Here is a 22639-nt window from a genome sequence, read left to right as displayed (position 1 = left end):
TGTGCACACTTCCCTATAGCAAGCCATCTGCGGTGTGGCCGCAGATCTTCAAACTGAAGTTTAGCCCACCGCAATTTCGGTCTATGGTGAGATAAAGTCTTCATAATTGTTGTGCCTGATGTGACTAAGAAGCCCTGAATTCTGTCAGTGGAAATATTGTAAAGATACATTATTTACATTTTATCACTTGTTTTATGTTTTGTCACAATTAATCAATTTCAATTATTGATTGTGTACCATACATCTTTTTAAGGGGGTTGCGCTAAAATTCAAACATTTGCTTTTTGGAATTGTTACTTTAGAAGGTGGTGTACCTTCTATGTTTGAATAGCTGCTCCCCACTTAATTGCGCTGTGTTGCTCCACAAACACCTGTCCTTGCTAAATCGTGCATACCATTAAGGCTGCTGAAACATAGCTGAGTGGTCTATACCATTTTTCGATTCTGCAGTATTACTGACTGAAGTTTCTTATCCTGTGTTCTGTCAATTATTTAATAACCCCTTCTAGCTTGGAAAAGGCCAAGAACTTCCCTGCTGACTGTAGTCAGAGACACAACTTTACCAGGAGTACAGTCAGCACAGTTCCAAGTTAAAGGAGATTTTCTAATGCATACTTGCCCACCCTCCCGGAATGGCTGGGAGGCTCCCGCAAATTGGTGTCCCCCTTTCGACCCCCAGGAAGGTGGGCATGTCTCCCACATCGCCCCCGCAGTCCTTGCACCCCCTTCCCCGCAGCATATAAGTCTGAATTTTGTGGGTCCGTGGGGAGGGGCAGGACTAAAATGATGCAAATTGCATCATTTTGTGCCATTTAGCCCCTCCCCCAAAACACAGACCCGTGAATGTCCGCATTTGACTGTCATGGGGGCAGGGCTTGGTGACATTAGCCTTGTCCAGCCCCCCATGACTTGTAGTATATGGTCTCCTCTCCAGGCTTCTCCCGGAGAGGAGTGACACAATTAAGGCAAGTATGCTTTAAAGAGTGTCCAGTATTAATGGCTCCATACTGGTGCTGTTCAGAAATACATTCCCTTCCTTGTACATTTAAGGGACCAAGTGCAGGTCCAAGGGTTTTATGTATATTCATATACTGTACATGGCAGGGTTGCTGACCCTCCCGGCTTTTGGCCTGCCTGGTAAAAAATAGTGTCTGCGATTGCACAAGTCACGAATTACCGGGGCTGACCTCGCGGCTGCCGGGTTCTGTTGGACGTGGTCATAGCGCTGGCAGTGGCCATAGCGGCAGTGCAGCATGGGGCGGCCATGGGAGCGGCACAAGCAACAGAAGGCAGCGCCGGAGAGCCGGCTAGCTGCTTCGGTGCTTCCCTCCTGCTTCTCTCCCTCTGCTCCCTGCTGTTTTCTTTAATAGGGTTCCTTCCTTGAACGATTTAGTGCTACGGTACTCTGAGTCTCTCAAAATGTAATTTGGATAGCTCTGCCCATGGCCCCACCTCTTTTGTGCCATAAATGGGGCAGGCCCATAGACGAAGCTACCCAAATTACATTTGAGAGCTCCCACGCACCCTATATACTGTAACTAGCTGCCCTCTCCCCGGTCTCTCTCAAAGGGGAGCTGAGAAGTACTAGGTACATCATACCCTCCAACTGTACCAATTTAGCCGGTACAGTTCCGTTTTTTAATGGACTGTACCGGCTAAAAAACAAATGTACCAATTTTCTGAGCCAGTGGCCGCTCCTCCGACTCTGCAGGCGAATGGTCCGGGCTGCTATGGATGTGATTGGGCCCAGTGGGGGAAAATGTTTCCCAGTACGGCTGTTCCTGTTCCCAGGGGTGCCTTGCACTGCAGCCAACGTTCAAGCGTCGCATGACGTCAGCACGCTGCCTGCTGTTCTCAGGTGGGGGCATGGCCACGAATATATGCTGTGTGACCACACCCCTATATCCATGACCATGCCCCCTGTACCGATTTCCATGGCTAAAATGTACATGGACATTGCTAGCTACTGTGAACTGTGTTGAAATAATATTGCATAGTACTGATTGCATGCATGGTGATTTTTTGTAATATATTAGAAAATTGTGTCTTTTCATTGCATAGAGAATGTAAAAGAGATTTGCATACCAGGTATTAAGGATTATTTAAAAGTGTTTTATGCTTACACATCACATTAATAGAAAGTGATTTATGTAATGAGTAGTGGAAACATTGACATGCATCTGATGCTATTACAGATATTAGTGGGAGGTGATTTGTTATATATATATTTAAAGATGATTCGCATAGTCAGAATATTTGCAAGAGTAAGTACAGATGGGGCAGGTCCCATCTTGGCAGGGGATGGCGACAGCGACACCAGCCGCCATCCCCCGACAGCACAATATCAATTGCGAGAAGGGGACACGCGCGCATGAGAGGCGCGCGCATCCCCTTCCGACGGTGCTTCCAGCTGCTCCCCCGGGTCCCCGCCGGCTTGTCGGCGGTAACCCAGGGTCCCCGATGCCTGCCCGCACCCCCCCCCTAACCCTGTCCGTCTCCCTGAGGCGGAGATGGACAGGGTTCCCGTCGCCCCACCGACGGAGATTGAGACGCGCGTCTCAGTCTGATGGCTGGCGAGGCTGCTGGCGGATCGCCAGCGGGACGTTCTGGCGATTCGCCAGCCAGGAAGAGGCCTGCCCCATTTGTACTGTGACTTTTAATAATTTGCATAAGTATTGATTGTGTTGCCTGATATGACGGTGGTCCTAGTGAGGGTTATTCTGGTTCACTCAGAAAGGCACAATCACTCTCTAATGGACAAAACCATATGTACTGCAGGTGGGGCTTATGTAACATAAGTGGCGTAAGTTTGTCCCAGTTGCCCAGAGGCAAGATGAATATTGGAGCCCCCCCCCCCCCCCCACACACACAATGTTATTCAAAATATATATAGTCTGTTATGAAATATATATTATATACTGTATATATGTATACAGAGAGAGAGAACACATATATATTTCAGAAGCGATTTTGATGGCTTTCAATTAATGGTATTAAACTGGCAGTGGTGGAGAGGTGCCCCCTTGAGAGCAGGAGCCCGGCGGCAGATGACTCCATTGCCTCCCAGAGTTCTGCCTCTGTAGTAACGGAATCGGGACATCTGTCAGAATGAACTTAGGTCTACAGTCATTAGGTCGACCCCACTAGGTCGACTGGCAGGAAGGTCGACCTGACTTTAGGTCGACATGGGCCAAGGTCGACATGACTTAAGGTCGAATTTGCATAAAGGTCGTCATGAGGAAGGTCGACTGGTCATAAGGTTGACATGGGTTTTTCACTGTTTTTTTATCCGAATGTCGACACAGTCGACATGGACACAGTTGGCAATGAGAATCGGACCCTCGCATCGCTCGCTTCGCTCGCAATGCTTCGGGCACGGTGCCTCGCTGCGCTCGGCACACTATTTTATTCTCCCACCACGCCCTAGTGGATGGTAGGGCATGAAATACCGCCTGTCGGCACATGTCGGCTCAAAAAACAGTGAAAAACCCATGTCGACCTTATGACCAGTCGACCTTCCTCATGTCGACCTTTATGCAAATTCGACCTTAAGTCATGTCGACCTTGGCCCATGTCGACCTTAAGTCAGGTCGACCTTCCTGCCAGTCGACCTAATGGGGTCGACCTAATGACTGTAGACCTAAATTCATTCTAATAGATGACCGCTTCCCCTAGTAACATGTGCAGAGAGAGTTAGATTTTGCTGTTTTATTGTTTCTGTGCAGGGTAAATACTGGCTGCTTTATTTTTATACTGCAGATATCAGTTAGAAGAATACCCCCCACCCAAATCTAACTCTCTCTGCACATGTTACATTAGCCCCACCCACAGTGAATATAGTTTTGTCCATTAGAGAGTGATTGTGCCTTTCCGAGTGAATCAGAATAACCCCCAGTGTTCCTTAATTAATTCCAAACCTATCCAGTTTAATAAAACAACATAATTAAGGCATTTCTTGATATCCCAGAGCCTGGTCCAATACTTTCATCACCAATGAACCTGAAGCAGGAGTTATTCAGCTGAAGACTCTACAGAGGTTAGTGAAACTTGCACATACAGTACACCGTGGATAATCCCTACCAGGGTTTTACATAAGTATGGCTAAAAGCAACCAGTGGTGGCGAGGATAGTGAAACTACACGGCTCCTGGCCTTGCTCCTTCCCCTAGGCATGAAAGGTCCTTTACACCATTTGGATTTAGCACAGGGTTGCCGACCCTCCCGGAATTTGCGGGAGTCTCCCGAAAATCGGGTCCTTCCTCCTGGCCCCCGGAAGGGTGGGCAACCCTCCCGGAATCAGGGGGACCCTCACTGAGCCCCCCGATCGCGGCATTTATATGCCGCAATCCGCGGGTCTCAGGGGAGGGGGCGGAGCTAAAACGGCACAATCGTGACGTTTCAGCCCCGCCCCCTCCATGGATAGCAGTTATTTCTGCTATTTGATGTAATGGGGGCGGGGCTTAATGACATCACAGTTAAGCCCCGCCCCCCAAAACTCGTAATGCAAGATTCCTCTCCGGGCTTCTCCCGGAGAGGATTTTTTTAAAGTCGGCAACCCTGATTTAGCAACTACCATAATTCAATTTCAAAACTTGAAAACCTGCTCCACTAACTGGAATTTAAGAACAACAGGAAACAATAGATTGCAGTACAATCAGACATGCATAGGCATGCACAGTCCAATTTCTTAGGGGGTGTACCATTGGAGGGGTGTGCCCATTACAGTAGCATGTTCACCACCGCCTACTGGACATGTCCATCACCGCCTATGGGCATCAATGCACAGTGGCGTAACTATATATTTTGCGCCCCCCCCCCCCCCCCCCCGCCAAACTTTTTCGGCGCCCCCCACCCCCTCTCTCTCTCCCTCCCCTCGGCGCCCCTCCCCATGCCCATACCTGACAGAGCCGCATCTGCGGTCACTGTCCCGTCCAGTCTCCCAGCGCCGGCTCCTGCTGATAATGAAAAGTGACTCTTAGAAAATGGCTGCCAAAACTGTCTGGAATACGGGGGCAGCCATTTTCTAAGTGTCAGTTTTCATTATCAGCAGGAGCCGGCGCCGGGAGCGAGTGACGGGACAGTGACCGCAGATGCGGCCGGGCAGCAGCGCAGTGGGTAACTATAGCACCGCAGCCCCCCCCGGCGCCCATAGTTACTCTGCGCCTCCCCGCCACGGCGGGGGCTGTGGAGGCATAGTTACGCCACTGTCAATGCAAACTAAATAGAAGGTGACTTATTTATGTATATGCACTTCAGAATGAATCATCCCCCCCCCCCCACACACACACACACATACTAGAAACAGGGACAGTGCGCAAGGCGCATTGCAAAAAATTGCCACACTGTAATGGTCATTACACATAATGCATAGCACAGTAACGTTCATTCCACATACAGATGTAACGGGTCTCCTCTTTGCAGGGTATGGCGATGGCGTCGCCATCCCCTGCCCCGCCGCCATCTGTATGCCGGAAGGGGACGCGCGCGCACGAGGTGCGCGCGCGTCCCCTTCTGACGGTGCTGCCCTTCGCCCACACCGGGCGACCGCACCCCCCCGCAGCCTCCTCGGGTCCCCCCTGCCCCTCGAGCGGGAGGCGGACAGTAATGCGTCCGCCTCGCCGCCCAGATACTGAGACGCGCGTGGGTGGGGGACGCATGCGCGTCTCAGTCAGATAGCAGCGCCGTGTTGCTGGCGATCCGCCAGCAGCATGCTGCTGGCGGATCGCCAGCAAAGACGAGACCCGGTACATCTGTAATGCATTGCACAGTAACGCCCATTCCACATAATGCCACACACCATAATGCCCATCACACATAATACTACACACAGTAATGCTCATTACACATAATGCCACACACAGTAATGCCCATTCCACTTAATACCACACACAGTAATGCCCATTCCACATAATAGGGATAGTGTATTATACACCAAAAATTTACACCGTAATGCCTATTACACGTCACACAGCCATTACATAGTATACCACATGCCATAATGCCCATTATATGTTATGCCACACACCATAATGCCCATTACACGTTGTGCCTCCCATGTGATACCCGTTACATGTTACACCTCACACTGGGCCTTATTCTAGTTCACTCTTTCTGACAAAATTCTTCTTAGATGGACAAAACCATGTGCATTGCAGGGGGGCAGATGTAACATATGCACAGAGAATTAGATTTGGGTGGGGTTTTACTTCAAAGTGAGATCTATATTGCAGTGTAAAAATAAAGCAGCCAGTATTTACCCTGCACAGAAACAAAATAACTCACCCAAATCTAATTATCTCTGCACATGTAACATCTGCCCCCCTGCAGTACAAATGGTTTTGTCCATCTAAGAAGGATTTTGTTAGAAAGAGTGAACTAGAATAATGCCCACTGTGATGTAGATTACACAGTATTTGACACACGTGATGCCCATTACACATCATGACACACACTGTAATGCCCATTATATAGTATACAACGCAGGATGGACAGGGGGGGCAAAGATGGACAGATAGAACACCATAGATAGAAAGATGGATGAGGGGAGGGGCAAACACAGATGGATGGGGGGGGGGGGGGGCATAGACAGATGGGGACAAAGTACCATATTGGGGGACAGACTGACAGATGGATGGAGGGGCAGCATAGACAGAGGGAAGAGTTGGGGTGCAAAAACAAACTGACAAACAGATGCTGGGATGCTCACCATTACTATCTGTCCTTCACCAGACAATGGCAGCGGCTCCTCCTCTCTGTGTGGAGCATTTCTGGCCAGCAAAAGCAGCAGCAGGGGGTCCTCTCCCTCTTCTTCCCCCTTCATGGTGCTGCTTCGGGCAGCAGTGTGTCCTCATACACTCCCTCCTCTCCCCACCTCCTGATGCGGCTTCAGGCAGCAGAGCCTTCAGTCACCTGCAGTTGCTCACTTCCTCACCCCACCCCACTGGTGTGGCTCTGGGTGCGATGACAGCAGCAGCGATTCCTCCTCTCTCACCCTGGCGGATTCCGGGTAGCAGCTCCGTCTTCCGCCCAGGTACACCGGCAGGCTGGGAAGAGGATTCGCTCCCTCCCCTCCCTCGAGGCAAGAAAAATAAAAAATCAAGAGGTTGCACTTGTTATGCCACTAACCTCCCCAATGGCCCTGGCTGCAATAGTGTGAGGGGGGGGGGGGGTAATTATGCACCCCCCCATGCGCACGCCTATGCAGACATGCTTACCCTCCCACATTCAGCGGGAGGCTCTCGACTTTCACATCAGCCTCCTGCTGCCCGCAAACCTACCGGTCACTCCCATTTAAATCCAGGCTGCACATGCACGCGGGGGTGGAGCTTGCATGCTTACATCACAGCTGGCCACCGTGGGGTTGTGGGTAGCGGTAGCTGAGCTGATTCCCTAACCTCCTTCAAGTGCTCCCTCAAAACCCACTTCTTCCAACTAGCCTATACCTCCTCCTCCTAACCTCTTTCGCTCCTCCTATTCTGCCTACCCTACCCCTCCATCCATTCCTAATTATCCTATTGTTTTTCGTTCACCCACCCACCACCTTTTAGTCTGTTTATTCTTATGAGTAGGGCCCTCCTTCCTCACGTACTCACCCTACCTCTTTACCTCACCAGTGCTCCTGCCCGGTTCTTTCCTTCCTCTACTTCAGCTTCAGACTCCTCGACAATTTCGACACCTACTTCAGAACTGATGCTGATTTTAGCTCTACCAGCTATACCCCTATTTATGCTGTATTTTATCAACACACCCTGTACGTGACCTTGTAATTTGTTTTTTGTTTGCTATGTACGCCGCTGCTGACACTTTGTGGCGCCTTATAAGTAAACAAACTACTACTACTACTGCTGTGACAGTGAGGTAGACTGAGAGGTGCAGGAGAGTCAGCAGCAGCAGCCAGGGCTTCCCTGAGGTTGGCCACGCCCACCACACTCTGTGCATCAGCACTGCTGCTCTCTCTGCTCTAGGGATGGCCATCGACCATCGATTATTAGAAATCATTGATGGTTTATGGCCGATGTCGAATAGTTTTGACATCGATGGGGAGAACCAGATGGTTCTCCACCATCGATGTCAGGCTTAACTGAATAGTTTTGTTTTTATTTTTTCATTAAGGGGCCGGAACACAGAGCATAGCTCCGCCCCCAACAGCCGCAAAGCCCCACCCCCGTATTTTGATTGGCCAATTTTTCAAAGCAAATGGATGACCATCGATATGTAAAAACATTGATGGTCTTCCATTGCATACTTATACACCATCGATGGCCTGTTGCACTTTTGCCATCGATGGCAACCATCGATGGCAAAGGCAACGATGGCCATCCCTAGTCTGCTCCTGTCACCGGCTGCCCTATGCTGCTTCCACCACACCACACTGCAGGGACCTGACAATCCCCTGGAGGGAGCAACACAGCCAGGAGAGTGCTGCGTGTACTGGGGAGTGAGGCTGTAATATGGGGGGCAATAACTGCACTGCAGGTGGGCCAGATGTAACACAGTGCACATGGTTTTGCCCATTTTGAGAACAAATTTGTACTGGGATCAGATCTAAATAAGTGCCCTTGTGTAAAGGGGGGGGGGGGGGGGGGCTGTGTATGATGCAATATGGGGTCTTCTTTTTATAATGTAGTTAATATGGGGCCAGCTGTGTATAATTTATACTGGGCTGTGTATAGTGTAATATGGTGCTGTGTGTTATACACAACCCCCAGCTAGTCCACAACACTGCCCCCCTCCCCTTCCCGCCACATGATGACTCCCCACATTAGCATGCGAGTGGATGTGTAGGCTTACACATCCACTCGTCTGCGTCAACATGGGAGAAAAATTATTTGATGGTCGCTCAGCATCAAGTAATTTTTTCCCTTTACAGATAAAACTCAGTCTAAACTGACTTTTATCCTGGCTAGTTATGGCCAAATACGGGGCAGGATCTGATGTCAGCCGCCAGCCCCAAGCAGGCATCGACACACCAGTGTTCGCAGGGGTACGTAGAGTGACCAACTCACCCCTTTAATCTGGGACACATATTAATTACACAGGTTCTGTGGCTGGCTTTCACCTGGTTTTAAACTGCCACAGAACCTGTGTAATTAATATGTGTCCCGGATTAAAGGGATGAGTTGGTCACCCTAGGGGTACGAGCAGGGCCGGTGCTAGGCACCGGAGCGCCCCAGGCAGGGGGGGTGCCCCGGCGCCCTCCTGCTCCACGGAGAGGTGGGGGTGTGCAGGCGGCGAGAGATGGAGGGGGTGCAGGCGGCGGGAGATGCGGCGGACATACAGTTCCGGCGGGTGTGGAGTAACTCCACAGGGGGAGAGGGAGCAGCGTGACGTGTCTCGCTCAACAAGCGGGGGGGGGGGGCTCTCCATGGGGTGGTAGCGGCAGGAGATGCGTCGCTCCATGGGAAGGGAGGGAGAGCAGAGAGGGAGTGGAGACCGTGGTTTCTCACCTTCTCCTTCATCCGGGGGCTGCTCCCAAGTGGCCGCCCTCCAGTGGCCGGCGCCCTAGGCAAATGCCTAAGGCTGCCTAGTGGTGGCGCCGGCCCTGGGTACGAGTCGACCCTCGACCGACAAGTGTGAAAGTCGATAAAGACATTCGCCCTAGGGGGTATTCGCGTATGCGCAGACCCCTACCTCAATGGTGCAGCAAATTTTATTAGCACCTGGAATCTCTCTGAAACTAGTTTTCAAAAGTAGGTAAGTATGATAATATTTTGAAAACTAATTAAAATAATTCACATTCGTTTCAGACTTTTACCAGCCCATCTCTATACATGCAGCTCAGGGCTCTGTGTGTGTTGTCCTAAAATAAAACAAAATATTTGTCTTAAAACAAAAAATGCAGTGTTCTTGTTTACATTGTGAATAAAGTTTTTTTAGTACACAAAAAAAAGACGCGTGATCCCGCCTTGTTTGCTTAAGTTGCAATGTGATTGGTAAAATGTTTGCATTGCCTGGCAACCCTCGCTGATTGACAAGAGACCGCAAGCAAGCTCCAAGCTCTATAATAATCTCGCGAGAAGAGAAGCGTTGGCTCTTTTGGGCCAAGGTGCCTCAGATGGACCTGTATGATGAGCTGCCAGAGCCGCCCGGGGCTCCGTCTGGTGAGCACATATACGCACTATGTCGCCGTGTCACTAGTACCATGCATCACAGAGAGCTGCACCTGGGTAGTAACACATGCACACAGCAGGAGACTGACGTCCCCGCCGCTATAGAGTGGCCACATCGTACACTGGGGACAGTTATTATGGCTGTTATATGGGGACACACTAATGTCATTATTAGCCTGGGGGAAATAAAATGCTTTTAATGAACCTATTGAGGGAGGTGGGGGCGCAGTATGGCATAATGAGAGCCAATGGTATTTGCAGAAAATGTCTGCACAGCTGTGGTGACAACAGGCAATCTGCTTGGTAAAATTATCTTATATATATACGCACTCACCACCCCATGCCGTGGAATGAGTCAAGACCAGCACTCAAGGATGGATAACAAAGTGTTTAGTTCACAGGGCACAACAAATCCATAGAGACACAGCAGTGAACTGACAGCTGTTTCACCTGGCCCCTGCCAGACCAGAGCTTCTATTTACACAGTACTATTTATCTCGGTCCAATGCTATGTACAGTACGTGGAGCCCTAGGTTTTGGAATCACTGCCTTATACAGTTCTGAATCAAACAAGCACCCTAATGCTCACTTCCTTACACAGCTGGGACTGCCGATCGCCATACTGGGGGCAAGCCCTGCACCAAGGTAAGCTGCTGGGCTGCCCCCAGCCCCCGTGTACCCCCCCCCCCCCAGCCCCCGTCCGCGAGGTGAATGGATGCCGCACACAGGCATCCATTCACCTCCTCCCTGTCTCCGCTGCGGGCCGGAGGTTGGCCTTCCCCCATTGATGTAAACAGGAGCCAGGTCGGATGACCCGGCGTACCCATTTACACTGCCCTCTACCCAGATCCTAGGCATGTTCAACCCAGGTCAGGACCTGAGTAGAAGTCCTGTGCAAATGGACATGGGACATGGGTTGACCCATTTACACCACTGCTGACCCGGGTTTTTGCAGCGGTGTAAAAGGGGTATTACAGACATTTTTTAGATTAAAATGTCCACCACTTTCACATACACCATTTCCATTTCTGCGCAGAGTATTTAAGACACATATCCACACATAGTTTTAGTATAATACTCACAAAGACAATTTAGCCTTGGGCCCTCTTTTCTCATATATACCCATTTGTCTTTGTTTGTGACAAGGATAAGACCGCCAACTAGTATCTAGACGATTCATGTAGAGGAAGCGGTCTACAAATACTCTCACAGGTGGCTTCTGGTTGTGGTACCAAAATCTTATCATATTGAAATTGCACAAAATCTGTTCTGTAGTTCTGTTCTTCTGAGCTAATTATGTATATTTTATATTCCTAGAATACTTGTATTTATCATAGGTTTTAATAGATGACAAATAATCACTTATCAATTCAGCCCATGTCTTCACAGCCCTAGCAAGATCTTTACCTGATGCAGAACCTCCAAATGGTAAATCCAGTGGAAAACGTAGGATGGAAGCCAGCGACTCGGACAGCTGTGAGGGCAGGCACCGGGAAAAGAAAGTTTGTAAAGGTTTTCACACAACTTAAAACTGCACATGGGGTTTGTGTGTCAGACAGGCTGCTGCATCCGTGTATGTCTGTGTATACCATGTAGCTATCAATCAGTTGGTGCTCACTAGAACACCTTTTTGATTTATGCGTCATACTGTAGAATAAAGTAAATCTATAATCCCTTCCTGCAAACATTTAGCTTTTGCCATTAGCTGCGTAACCTCCAAAAGGAATGATTGGTTAAATTGTCATCTGTTGCGGGAATTATTTTGTTCAAGAACCGTTTCTTTGATGTGCTCTTCGCTTTTTTTCCATTGAAATGGATTTATCGGCTCTCTTAAAATGTACAGAGGTCCCCATACAGCCTTGCACTGTCATTCTTGCGGGACTGTGCCAGGTGACTTTTTTTTACCTGAAAAGGAATCGTAATGACAGTGCGATATGATAAGACACACCAGGAGACTCTCCTGAGTAATATAATATGACATTTGTATATGTAGCGCAGTGATGGCTAACCTTGACACTCCAGCTGTTGTTGAACTACACATCCCAGCATGCCCTGCATCAGTTTTAGCATGGCCAAATACTAAGACTTTAGTAGGGATCAAGGTTAGCCATCACTGATGTAGCACAATGGAACTTGTGGTGGAAAACAGCCGCTGCATTGTAGCACTGCCTATACTTAGTAGTAATCCTATATACAAGTGTTGCGTATCAATTCAGCAGTGTCTCCTGGTGTGTCCTACTCATACTGTATTGTGGCTAAACACATTTTTGGATGCAAAAGATGTTTGGTGCAAGCTGAGTTTCACAGGACCTGGCGCACCAAGAGACTCCATCTGTAGTAGATGTAGACCATTTGCGTAGCCCTATTTGATGTTCTGAAAATGTATTTAGTCATGTGCGTGTGTGTGTGTGTGTGTGTGTGTGTATATCTATTTCTCCAACATTTAAATGACTGTCATAGGCCTGTGGCTCTTAAGATGTTGTGGGCCTGCAAGAACTTTTAGTGTCTCACCAGTTTGGCCGATTTAGAAGTGCTCGCTCAGGTCTGAATTCGGCCCTGTCTCTGAAGGTGGGGGAAACGTGCAGACCCCTGCGGTGAGCGCCTATGGCAAAATTTTAATTCGCCCAGGTGCTCGTTGCCTGATTGACAAGCAGTTCATGGGGCGTGCCCATAGAAATGACGGGCAGGGGGGGGTGCGTTTGTGCGCAGTATACGCACCCTTGCGAGCAGGTCTGAATCAGGCTCATAGTTTGGATAGGCCTGGACTCGCACATATCTGAAGAGCTTCTTTTATAAGCCAACACCCTATTTCATCATCTAATGTGTTCCAAAATGTTGGAACTGTTTTTTGTGGAGCATAAATATTTTTTGTGTACTACGAAGCAGTTTTTATTTGTACTATATTCGTATAGCTGGTGTTCCTAATGATACGTGCTGTAATACTGCATACCAAAGCATGATGGCAGTAAACACTTGAAAATATTTTAAATGACTGGTCAACTGCGAAAGTAACTTAAGAAGGGAAGCAGTCATCTATTAGAATGAACTTGGGTCTACAGTCATTAGGTCGACCCCACTAGGTCGACTGGCAGGAAGGTCGACCTGACTTAAGGTCGACATGGGCCAAGGTTGACATGACTTAAGGTCGAATTTGCATAAAGGTCGACTGGTCATAAGGTCGACATGAGGTTTTTCACTGTTTTTTGAGCCGACATGTGCCGACAGGCGGTATTTCATGCCCTACCATCCACTAGGGCGTGGAGGAGGTTATTAAAGCTGTGGCGAGCAAAGCAAGCCACCGTGCCCGATGCATAGCGAGCGATGCGAGGGTCCGATTCTCATTGCCAACTGTGTCCATGTCGACTGTGTCGACATTCGGATAAAAAAACAGTGAAAAACCCATGTCGACCTTATGACCAGTCGATCTTCCTCATGTCAACCTTTATGCAAATTCGACCTTAAGTCATGTCGACCTTGGCCCATGTCGACCTTAAATCAGGTCGACCTTCCAGCCAGTCGACCTAATGGGGTCGACCTTATGACTGTAGACCTAAGTTCATTCTGACAGATGTACCGATTCCCTTAAGAAGCATTGTGGCAGAATGTAAGGTTTGCTCTTAACCTGCCTTTTCCCTGTAATTCTGTAAAGCTAAAAAAATATGTACGGAACATCTTCCCACTCTATTAGACAGCTGATGCGACCTCCACCAAGCTTAGAACTCTCTAGTAAAGTGAACTAATACTAATGCAAAGCATAACATGCCAGTTACACTTACTGTGTGTTAAGAATATTGAAAATGTATTAGCCAATCGCACATGCTTTGACTTTAAAAATAGAGAAGCACCACCCTCCAAAGCAATGGGTGCTTTCTCTGAAGGATACAACAGGCAGCATTCATACATAGTGATGGCAAAAAAGCTGCTTTACTTGCTCTTTCCACTTTGGTTTATTTAGAGGGGTGTGGTATAAATGAGCGACAGTCGGGATTCCGACAGTCATTTCTTCAACGTCGGAATCCCGACTGCACAGCGTGGGGAGCGCAATGAAGCCCCTTGCTGGCTCGCTGCGCTCACCACGCTGTGGGCATGGTGGCGAGCTACGCTCGCCACCTATATTATTCTCCCTCTATGGGGTCGTGGACCCCCATGAGTGAGCAGTTGGAGGAATGACTGTTGGAATCCCAACTGTTGGGGAGCCGTCCGGCACCCTATTTAGAGTACCTTTTCTTTATCCATGCATAAGCTAGTAAAAATTCTCCATAAAATTAAGTAGAGGTGATAGTGCAAAAACCACATGACAACTAACTCATCATCCTTTCTATTTCGTTTAGGAATTTTGTCTTTAAAAGCTCATGTAGCGGAACGACGAGGGGAGCGGGAAGAATTACAAGATGCTCATACTATATGTGATCTGAGTCAGGAGTGTCAGCCAATGCCTGCCAACATGTAAGTACTGGGCTGTAAGTCTGCATTGTTTGTGCTTATGGTTATGGTCTTGTCATTCCCCTTGTGTATGTCATTTTGTTTAGTTTAGTTTAGTTATCCAGTGTCCTGCTTATTAAGTAGACCTCCCTAGTACCGGGTAGGATCCCCCACCCCTCCCTTTGTCTACGGAAAAGGTACAGTTATTAATAAGGAGACATTCCCTAGAGATTCTGGTCCAGTTGCTGCACAGTGATGTATCACAAAGGTTCTCTAGTGACTGGGGCCATAGCAGACTAAGCTCATTGTTTGTGGAACTAGTTTAGGATAGTGTGTCATTATGGTGCATAATCTTTCTGCAAATACTAGAGGATGGGAAGATGGGCCAATCCGAGATACACATTGTCTGCAACAACACCTTGAGTTGGCTGTGTCATTTAAACTATGCTCACTTGGTATTGAGGGGCCTAATGTGTGTCATGAAACATTCCCCACACCAAGATACTACCACCAGCCTTAACCTTTTGATACAAGGCAGTCTGGTACCATGGTTTAATATTGCAAGATTTTGACCTTACCATCTGGAGAAATCAAGATTTGTCCAACCAGGGAACATTGATCCAGTGTCAATTGGAGTCATTTTGTGCCCACTGTAACTTCAGATTGATATATAGTAGACTCTTGTGCTGGAGTTGTCATTAATTCCTCATAAATTGCTACTAGGAGCTTTGCCAGAGTATTCCCTCCTCTAGGGACAAAGTAGAATAGAGATGAGTTGGCATATCTCAGTAGGGCCGAGTATCTTTGCGTGCAACTTTTTAAATTACAATATGTCTTATTCGCAACGCGGTGCTAAAAGGACGTGCAAGTAGCATAGCATCTCATATGCAGATACAGCCGCTGTCCCACACAGAATATTGGCATGCAGCATATCATTTAATCAGCAAAAGCTTATTGTGCATCCTATCCTCATCTTATTTTGCAAATAAAACCGATTGTAATGAGAAAATTTGCATGCAAAGACACCCGGCGCTACGGAGTCTAAAGGAGCTTGCGTGTAATGTGACTTGTGCTGCATGGAGGACAGATGTATGTGGACACATCTGTATCACATGCACAAAATGTGTCCTTCAATTTAAAAGTGACTTCATCTTTGTGTTTTAAACTACCTGATTTTTCTCTTCTAGATCACGACTTTCATACTATGCTGTATTTGATGGTCATGGAGGTAGTCACGCAGCGCAGTTCGCAGCAAACAATCTACACCGGAATCTGGTGAAAAAGTTACCACGAGGTAAGTAAAGGTTGTTACATAGTGTGGCAGAGTCAGTCTATATAACAGTGACAGGTGCTTCTTGCAGGAGAGGGAAGCAGTGTGGACAAAGCAATAAAGAAATGTCTGCTTGAGGCTTTCAAGCAGACTGATGAGGAGTTTCTGAAGAAGGCAGCAAGCCAGTGGGTATATCGTCCTGATGTCTGTTCTGTGCTTCTCCATTCCATATTCATGGCCTTGTCATTCCCTGCTGTTCTCTTCTGCCTGTAGGAAGCCAGCATGGAAAGATGGCACAACGGCCATTTGTGTTGTTGTTGCTGATAACATCCTATATATTGCCAACCTTGGGGACAGCAAGGTATGTGTTGTACTAATTACCTGCCGTTTTTATTTTATTGTTTATAGCAAGTTTAGCATCTTTTTGATCACCTTCATGTAACATTGCAAAGGTCTTCTCCTTAAATTACGTTCTGATCAGAATTATTATTAAACCAGTTGAATGGGTCACTGCGCCCTGCCCTAATTTTAAAGAGCTAAGTCTCCCAGCTCTTTTATCAGCAGCCAGCGAGTGCCGTGCCACCACCACCAGAATAGATGTCATGTGCATACGCATTTCATCTGTTCATAAATGGGGAGGCATGGGAAAAGCCCACGACCTCCATAGTGGCTGGGCATGCCCCCTATTAGTGACATTGGCAGGGCCGCCTTTCTCCAATAGGGATGCCGGCGGGGCAGCACCCCCATTCCAGGCAGCCATGTCCCCTCTGAGAGCATGCATGCTCCACTGTGCCCTGGCAACATACTAGCGGGATCAATAAATAGGGAATTAATTCAAAGACAAGTCTGTTTAAGTTCTGTATAGCTCTTATTCACATGTGGTTTTTGTTTTATATCCATATTTACAGTATATGATTATGTGCTAGGACCAAATTCAGAGATCTATACAAACCCGATGGTTTACATACCCCTCTGATGGTGTGAGATCTGCACATGCCCAGTTGCTGCACTGTCAATGTGCAGATCATGTTCTGCAAGATCATTGCAAGTGCTCTGGATCCTGCATTTTCATGAGGCCATTTGGTGGAAGAGCGGTGGCAGGGGCATGCAGCATTCAGAAACATGGGCACGATTTTCTGGTTATGCTGAAGCCATTGAGAGAGTCCTTGGACACCTCTTCATTAACTTCACCAGTGTGAATTCCCCGGTCATCCTGAGAAGCCTGAGGGTTACTCAGATGACCAATGACCACGAAGGTGATCCAATGCTGCTGCAGCAGGTGAGAGAAGCCAGCAGGAGGCACCTATTGGCACTAGATGCCTCCTGCAGCATCAGCTGCATAGAAAGACACCGCAGCTATGTGATTCGCGTACATCTCTGGATCGGACCCTACGATTGGCACAGTGGTAGTCATTGTGCATAGAATCTCTGACATTTCCTTCATAATCAAAGTGTAGCCAATTGATAGTCCATGCTCCACCCTTCGCTTATGCACAGTGAAGTAATTTATGTTGATAAGCACACAACATGGAAGCCTGCTCTGTGTGCACATAACTGGTCCACTTGATACTGATATTAGCTTATTTGTTCTCTCGCTATCTAAGGGCTATCCATTACAAGGTGCAATATGATTAGAAGACGTTTGCTTCTGGAGCTCTTGCACTCAGTGGTTCCCAAACTGGGTCCTGTAGCACCCTATGTTGCCCTCGGAACACTTGCCGAGGTGCCATGGGTTGGTGGCTCTGCTCCAAATACAGACTCCGTCCCACACAATATAAAAGGGTCATCAAATTACTCAGCATAAGGGCCGATTCAGACCCATTCAGTCGGGACAGAATTTGCTCCAGAGCACCGTGCAGGAGAACACTAATCATTTTATGGTTAGTTTTCACTGACTTTTATTTCTGAAGGGGAGAGAAATCATTCGATGGTCAGCAACCAGTTCTCGGACACATCCACTCGCTTGTTACCGCGGGGATGCTGCGGCATTGGGGGCGCGTTCAGCGGGGTGGCGGGTAGCGCTTACACGCTCGCTAGGCACCACATATACGCGGCCTAGCAAGTGGGTCTGAATCAGGCCCTTAGTTTCCCAATGCATCCTAGTCACATTGAATTGTGGCAGACACATTTGTGTAAAAAAGTCCTGGCTACTCGCCCTCTCCATACACCTTGCACTTCATGGCATATCGAGGCTAAATGTATGAGGATGCATTTATATGTGGACAAACAGAAGCGGATCTTGGCATTCACATAACTGAAAAAGTAAACCATTCTGAATTTCTCAATAACAAACCTTCTAATGCCCCAAGCTGCTGTGATTTTAGAACAGTTTGGGGACCATTGCACTGACCATACTGTTTTGGCTAGTACATTTGCCACTCTACAGTTTATGGTTCTAGCTATCTGCACACATTTCTGACACTGCAATCTGAATTTGAGCATTAGTCACTACAGGTTATCCATTGCATATCCTTATGACCTCTTTCCCTTGTGCTAGGCTTTACTCTGCCGGATTAATGAGGACACTCAGAAACCCACAGTTCTAAGCTTGAGTAGAGAACACAACCCCACACAGTATGAAGAGCGGATGAGAATCCAGAGAGCAGGGGGCAATGTGAGGTGAGCATCTCCGTCCTTATGCTGTGGGGGAAAATTACAAAGATGGGAGTTCTAGTTCACATGGGATGCTGCTATGGCCATCAATCAGAATCTACAGTATCTGATTGGTTGCCCATAGCAACATCCCAATCTGAAATAGAACTCCCATGTTGGTAAATTCCCCCTGGAAGTGAGTATCCCAACCACGTGTACCGAGCAACTTATTCAAGAATCGCTCCCGAACCATCCGCACAAAAGACCTACACCGCAAACTCCTGTATATCTTTAATTGTAGATTCCACCATAACGTATAGGTGAGTCTGGCACGTGCTTACCTGATATGTTCTTTGAGTGTTACTTAATAGAGTTTTGTGGTTTCTAATTCCATCACGCACTCCCTTCAGGGTGGAGGAGCCCCCAGCTCTGGGGTGTGTACTGTTTTCTGCAGAATCAGCACGTTCTGTGTAATGCCAGCCAGTTATCAGTATAGGCCACACTACACAGACAGCTCTGCCCGGGGGTTATATTTGCTGAAAAAGTTTCACCAAGATATGAGCTCTGAGATGCCTCCCAGCTGCAAATCTCTTACAGAACACTCCAGACGTAGATATGCTGCCTCACACTGTACTCTGCATCCGTTTGTTATGGCTTTACAGGACTGTGCATTGGGCCTAATTCATGTTTGGATGCAATAGCCTACGCACCTGCGACTTACTGTATGTTTTATTCAGGCTGTGAATGTTAGCCAGTAAAGCTGCCTGAAATATGGTATACGGTTGTTAGGTCGACACTGTTAAGGTTGACATACATTGTGGTCGAAGGGCTTAGGTCGACACAGACAAATGGTCGACATGGCTAAGGTCAACAGAGTCAAATGTTCGACACAAGCATTACATCGACATTGGTAGATGTATGGCTACGCAGACTGGCAAAGTTATCTTGGCAAGTGTGCGGTACGTGCGTAGTCTGCCAGTAATGGCTTTTGTTGCATGAACATCCGTATTGCATACAAACATGAAGTAGGACCATTGTACGGGTGTGGTATGGCGCTCCGACAGGGGGATCCCAACGGTCAGTATCCCGACTGCCAGTGCTCCGACAGGGGGGCGAGCGCAAAAAAAACCCATGTGGGCTTGCTGTGCTCGCCACACTGCAGGCTCGGTGGCTCGCTACGCTCACCACAGGTTCTATTCTCCCTCTATGTGGGTCGTTGACCTCCACAAGGGAGAATAGCCCCTATGAGTCGGGATCCCCCCTGTCGGAGCACCGGCAGTTGGGATTACGATGTTGGGATACTGACTGTCGGGATCCCCCATGTCAGAGCATCATCCGGCACCCCATTGTACAAGGGGGGAAAATCACTACTATAGTGTTTTGACCTTCATTTAGATGACTTCCATCTCTTCTGTTAACTTGGGTACCCTGTTATTTATTTTATTTATTTATTTATTTATTTACAGTTTCTTTTATATCGCAGCATTCTATTATGACCTATAGGTTACTTGTAACTGTGTGAGTTCTCAGGTAGCAACTACTCTTCCAGCATATCTCTTCCTTGAGAACCTGGTGTGCTTTGTGTTCCGCAGAGACGGCAGAGTACTCGGGGTGTTGGAGGTGTCTCGCTCACTAGGCGATGGGCAATACAAGCGCTGGGGTGTCATCAGCACGCCAGATGTGAAAAGGTGTCCTCTCACTCCCAGTGACAGGTAAAGCAGATTATTATCACACTTACACCAAGTAACTTACAGTATCACAGCCGCTATCTTATGTTTTACTTTGTCTTCTGGATAACTCCATTTGCTTCATGTAGTGTAGGTCAGTAATAGTGTGGTCTGCGTAGTATTACAATGGTGTTATTTTGTGATGATTTGTTTGTTCCACAGCTTTCGGGACAACTTTCTGTGCTGTGGCTATTAATTCTATACTTTCATTTATTAAATTGGTATAGAGCATGGTGGGCTACGCTGTGGTGGTTTATGGCCTTATTTGTCTAATGTTATGCTAATAAACCAACACATGAATATAAGATTTTTGCATTGTGTCCTGGAGCTGAGCATATCGGGAGGGTTCAGGAATTGCGCCCAATTGTGCACTCGCCTGCAAAACTCAGATTTTAGCTTTGTAGTGCAAGATTCTGTAATTAAGGATTGCAGAAGAAAAAAAAGTAATTAGGGTATATTTCGTATAGTATTGATTATTATATTTTGGTCTATTCTTGTAATGCCATTTGCACCATCAAGGTGCTTTTTTGTATGAGAAAGCGGCATGCTGTCAGCATCCCAGCAGTCAGGATGCCGGTGCTCCGTATACAGACGCTGGCATCCTGGCAGCTGTTAGAAGACCAGTGCTGGAATCTTGAAAGGATTAGAATGCAGATGCTGGAATCCCAAAAGCCAATGTATGATTGTAAGTATGCGGGGTGCTAAGGGAAGGGGGTGTCAGGTTTAGATAATACTGGGGGGACTTAGGGTTAGGTGGTTAAGGGGGGGTTGCCAGGTTTCGGTAGTACTGGGGGGAATTAGGGTTATGCAGTGGGGTATGGGGGTTAGTTTTAGCCACTAGCGGTGAGTGTTACACCAGGCTGCAGGGGTTGGGGTTTAGGGTCAGGCTGCAAGGAGAGAGGTGCAGAGAAAGTATACCTACCAGACCCCTATCCGGATGCCAGTATTCTTACTGCCAGTCATCTGTATGTATTCCGGAAAAATCCATTGTGATGATAAAGGCCTTTAAAGGCACACTGCAAAAGGAAGCTTAAATGTCCTTTCTGTCTCATAGGTACAAATGAACATAATATGCTTCTGATTAGATGGGACTGTGCATAATGTCGGACCTTTGTCCAAAGGAAGACCATAAACAATGGTTTCATATGCACTTTCCTGCACACAACACAATGAGAAAACACTGAGAGGTTTCTTTACTTTCAGTTAATTTTTTGCTGATTATATACCCTACAGGTTTGTTTTATTAGCCTGTGATGGTCTTTTCAAGGCCTTCTCCGCAGACGAGGCTGTAAATTTCATCCTTAGTCACGTGCAGGTAAGTTGCCTTAGTAGTGGTGCGTTGAGAGCTATAATAAAATGTATACAGATCCTCTCCTGAAGTCTGACATAATCTTACCCATTCACAGGATGGCTCCAAGGAGGAAGAGAGCCACCCCGACTCAGAAACCCGCTATGAATCTGCATGTCATCGCCTTGCCAACGAAGCTGTGCGCCGAGGTGCCGCTGACAATGTCACCGTACTCCTAGTACAGATACAACACTGACACTGTGGTAGGGCCGTAGCAAGGGATGAGTATTACTCCTTTCATCTCCGATTATACATACACCACCTCCCAGCCTCTGCCAGATAAGATGTTATTAGTCCACAGTGCCATTCAGAGGGCTGGTACTCTACTACTGGGGACATTTATGGATATACGATCATCTGTTAAGTACAGATAAAGATGTGTTTATTTAGGTTTGATTCCTTTCCGCAGGTAGCTGCTTTGGTGGATATTGGGTCAATGTGATTTTTATTTTATTAATATTATTTTGTGCTGGTATACTTTAGTAAAAAAGTATTTCACACCTTTTGTCTGGTCCTGTTTGCTTTGAGGTAGAGTGTGTCCCTCCTCGGCATCTATATAAAGGACCGGGCTTTTTATTTCTCCTTTTGTCGAGAATAGCCTTATGTATACAGTATAATAGAGTTCCTTTATCTCTAATGGTTTGTCTATTGCTGTCAAAGCAAATAAATATACAAATAAAGCAGCGCTGGTCTACAATGAAAACATGCTCACAACAGTTAATGAAAAAACGTTTTTTATAGAAAATAATCAAAATTAAAACATATACATAATTATTACAATAAAGATAAAAAAAATGCATATATAAAATATAGATTGCTATGCTCACTCACAGGATTGGATAAACCAAAGTGTTGGAAGGATTGAAGGTAAGTGCACTTTACCCAAAGACTGAGTGGGTGTGGTACAGGGGTCCGACAGTCGGGATCCCGACAGTCATTAGCCAGACGTCGGGATCCCGACTGGCCGGACCCAGACAGCATATTGAGCGCAACTAAACCCCTTGCGGACTCGCTGCGCTCGCCGTGCTGTGGGCACGGTGGCTCGCTATTCTCCCTCTATGGGGGTCGTGGACCGTCACAAGGGAAAATAGCCGGTGGCCGCCGGTAACCCGGCTGTCGGTGTTTTGACAGTCGGGATCCCGACGTTGGGTAAAATGCCGTCCGGCACCCGA

General features: G+C 47.4%; 1 protein-coding gene across 2 annotated transcripts; it reads left to right on the top strand.

The window, feature by feature from the left end:
* The first annotated feature begins 9964 nt into the window (after positions 1 to 9964).
* Positions 9965 to 21972, top strand: ILKAP (ILK associated serine/threonine phosphatase). 2 transcript variants are annotated; one of them, XM_083178147.1, is made up of 10 exons: positions 9965 to 10099; positions 11498 to 11620; positions 14440 to 14554; positions 15718 to 15824; positions 15892 to 15985; positions 16074 to 16161; positions 18298 to 18419; positions 19985 to 20104; positions 21353 to 21434; positions 21526 to 21972. In XM_083178147.1, exons 1-10 carry the CDS (start codon positions 10054 to 10056, stop codon positions 21661 to 21663), a joined length of 1035 nt encoding a protein of 344 aa, XP_083034273.1. In that variant the 5' UTR covers positions 9965 to 10053; the 3' UTR covers positions 21664 to 21972. The 2 variants fall into 2 exon arrangements, with proteins under 2 accessions (XP_083034273.1, XP_083034272.1); XM_083178146.1 differs by having other exon boundaries at positions 11483 to 11620.
* The last annotated feature ends 667 nt before the right edge of the window (positions 21973 to 22639 follow it).

This window comes from Crinia signifera, chromosome 3 (genome assembly GCF_055691185.1).
Source record: "Crinia signifera chromosome 3, ASM5569118v1, whole genome shotgun sequence".
NCBI classification, from domain to species: Eukaryota; Metazoa; Chordata; class Amphibia; order Anura; family Myobatrachidae; genus Crinia; species Crinia signifera.
Note: the sequence above shows the minus strand (reverse complement) of the source record. Positions and strands in the feature narration are given on the sequence as shown.

Coding starts and splice junctions, on each gene's coding strand:
- ILKAP (XM_083178146.1), top strand. CDS start 10,054: ATGGACCTGTATGATGAGCTGCCAGAGCCGCCCGGGGCTCCGTCTG. Junction 16,162..18,297: donor CCAACCTTGGGGACAGCAAG/GTATGTGTTGTA, acceptor CCCTTGTGCTAG/GCTTTACTCTGCCGGATTAA. Junction 20,105..21,352: donor CCTCTCACTCCCAGTGACAG/GTAAAGCAGATT, acceptor TATACCCTACAG/GTTTGTTTTATTAGCCTGTG.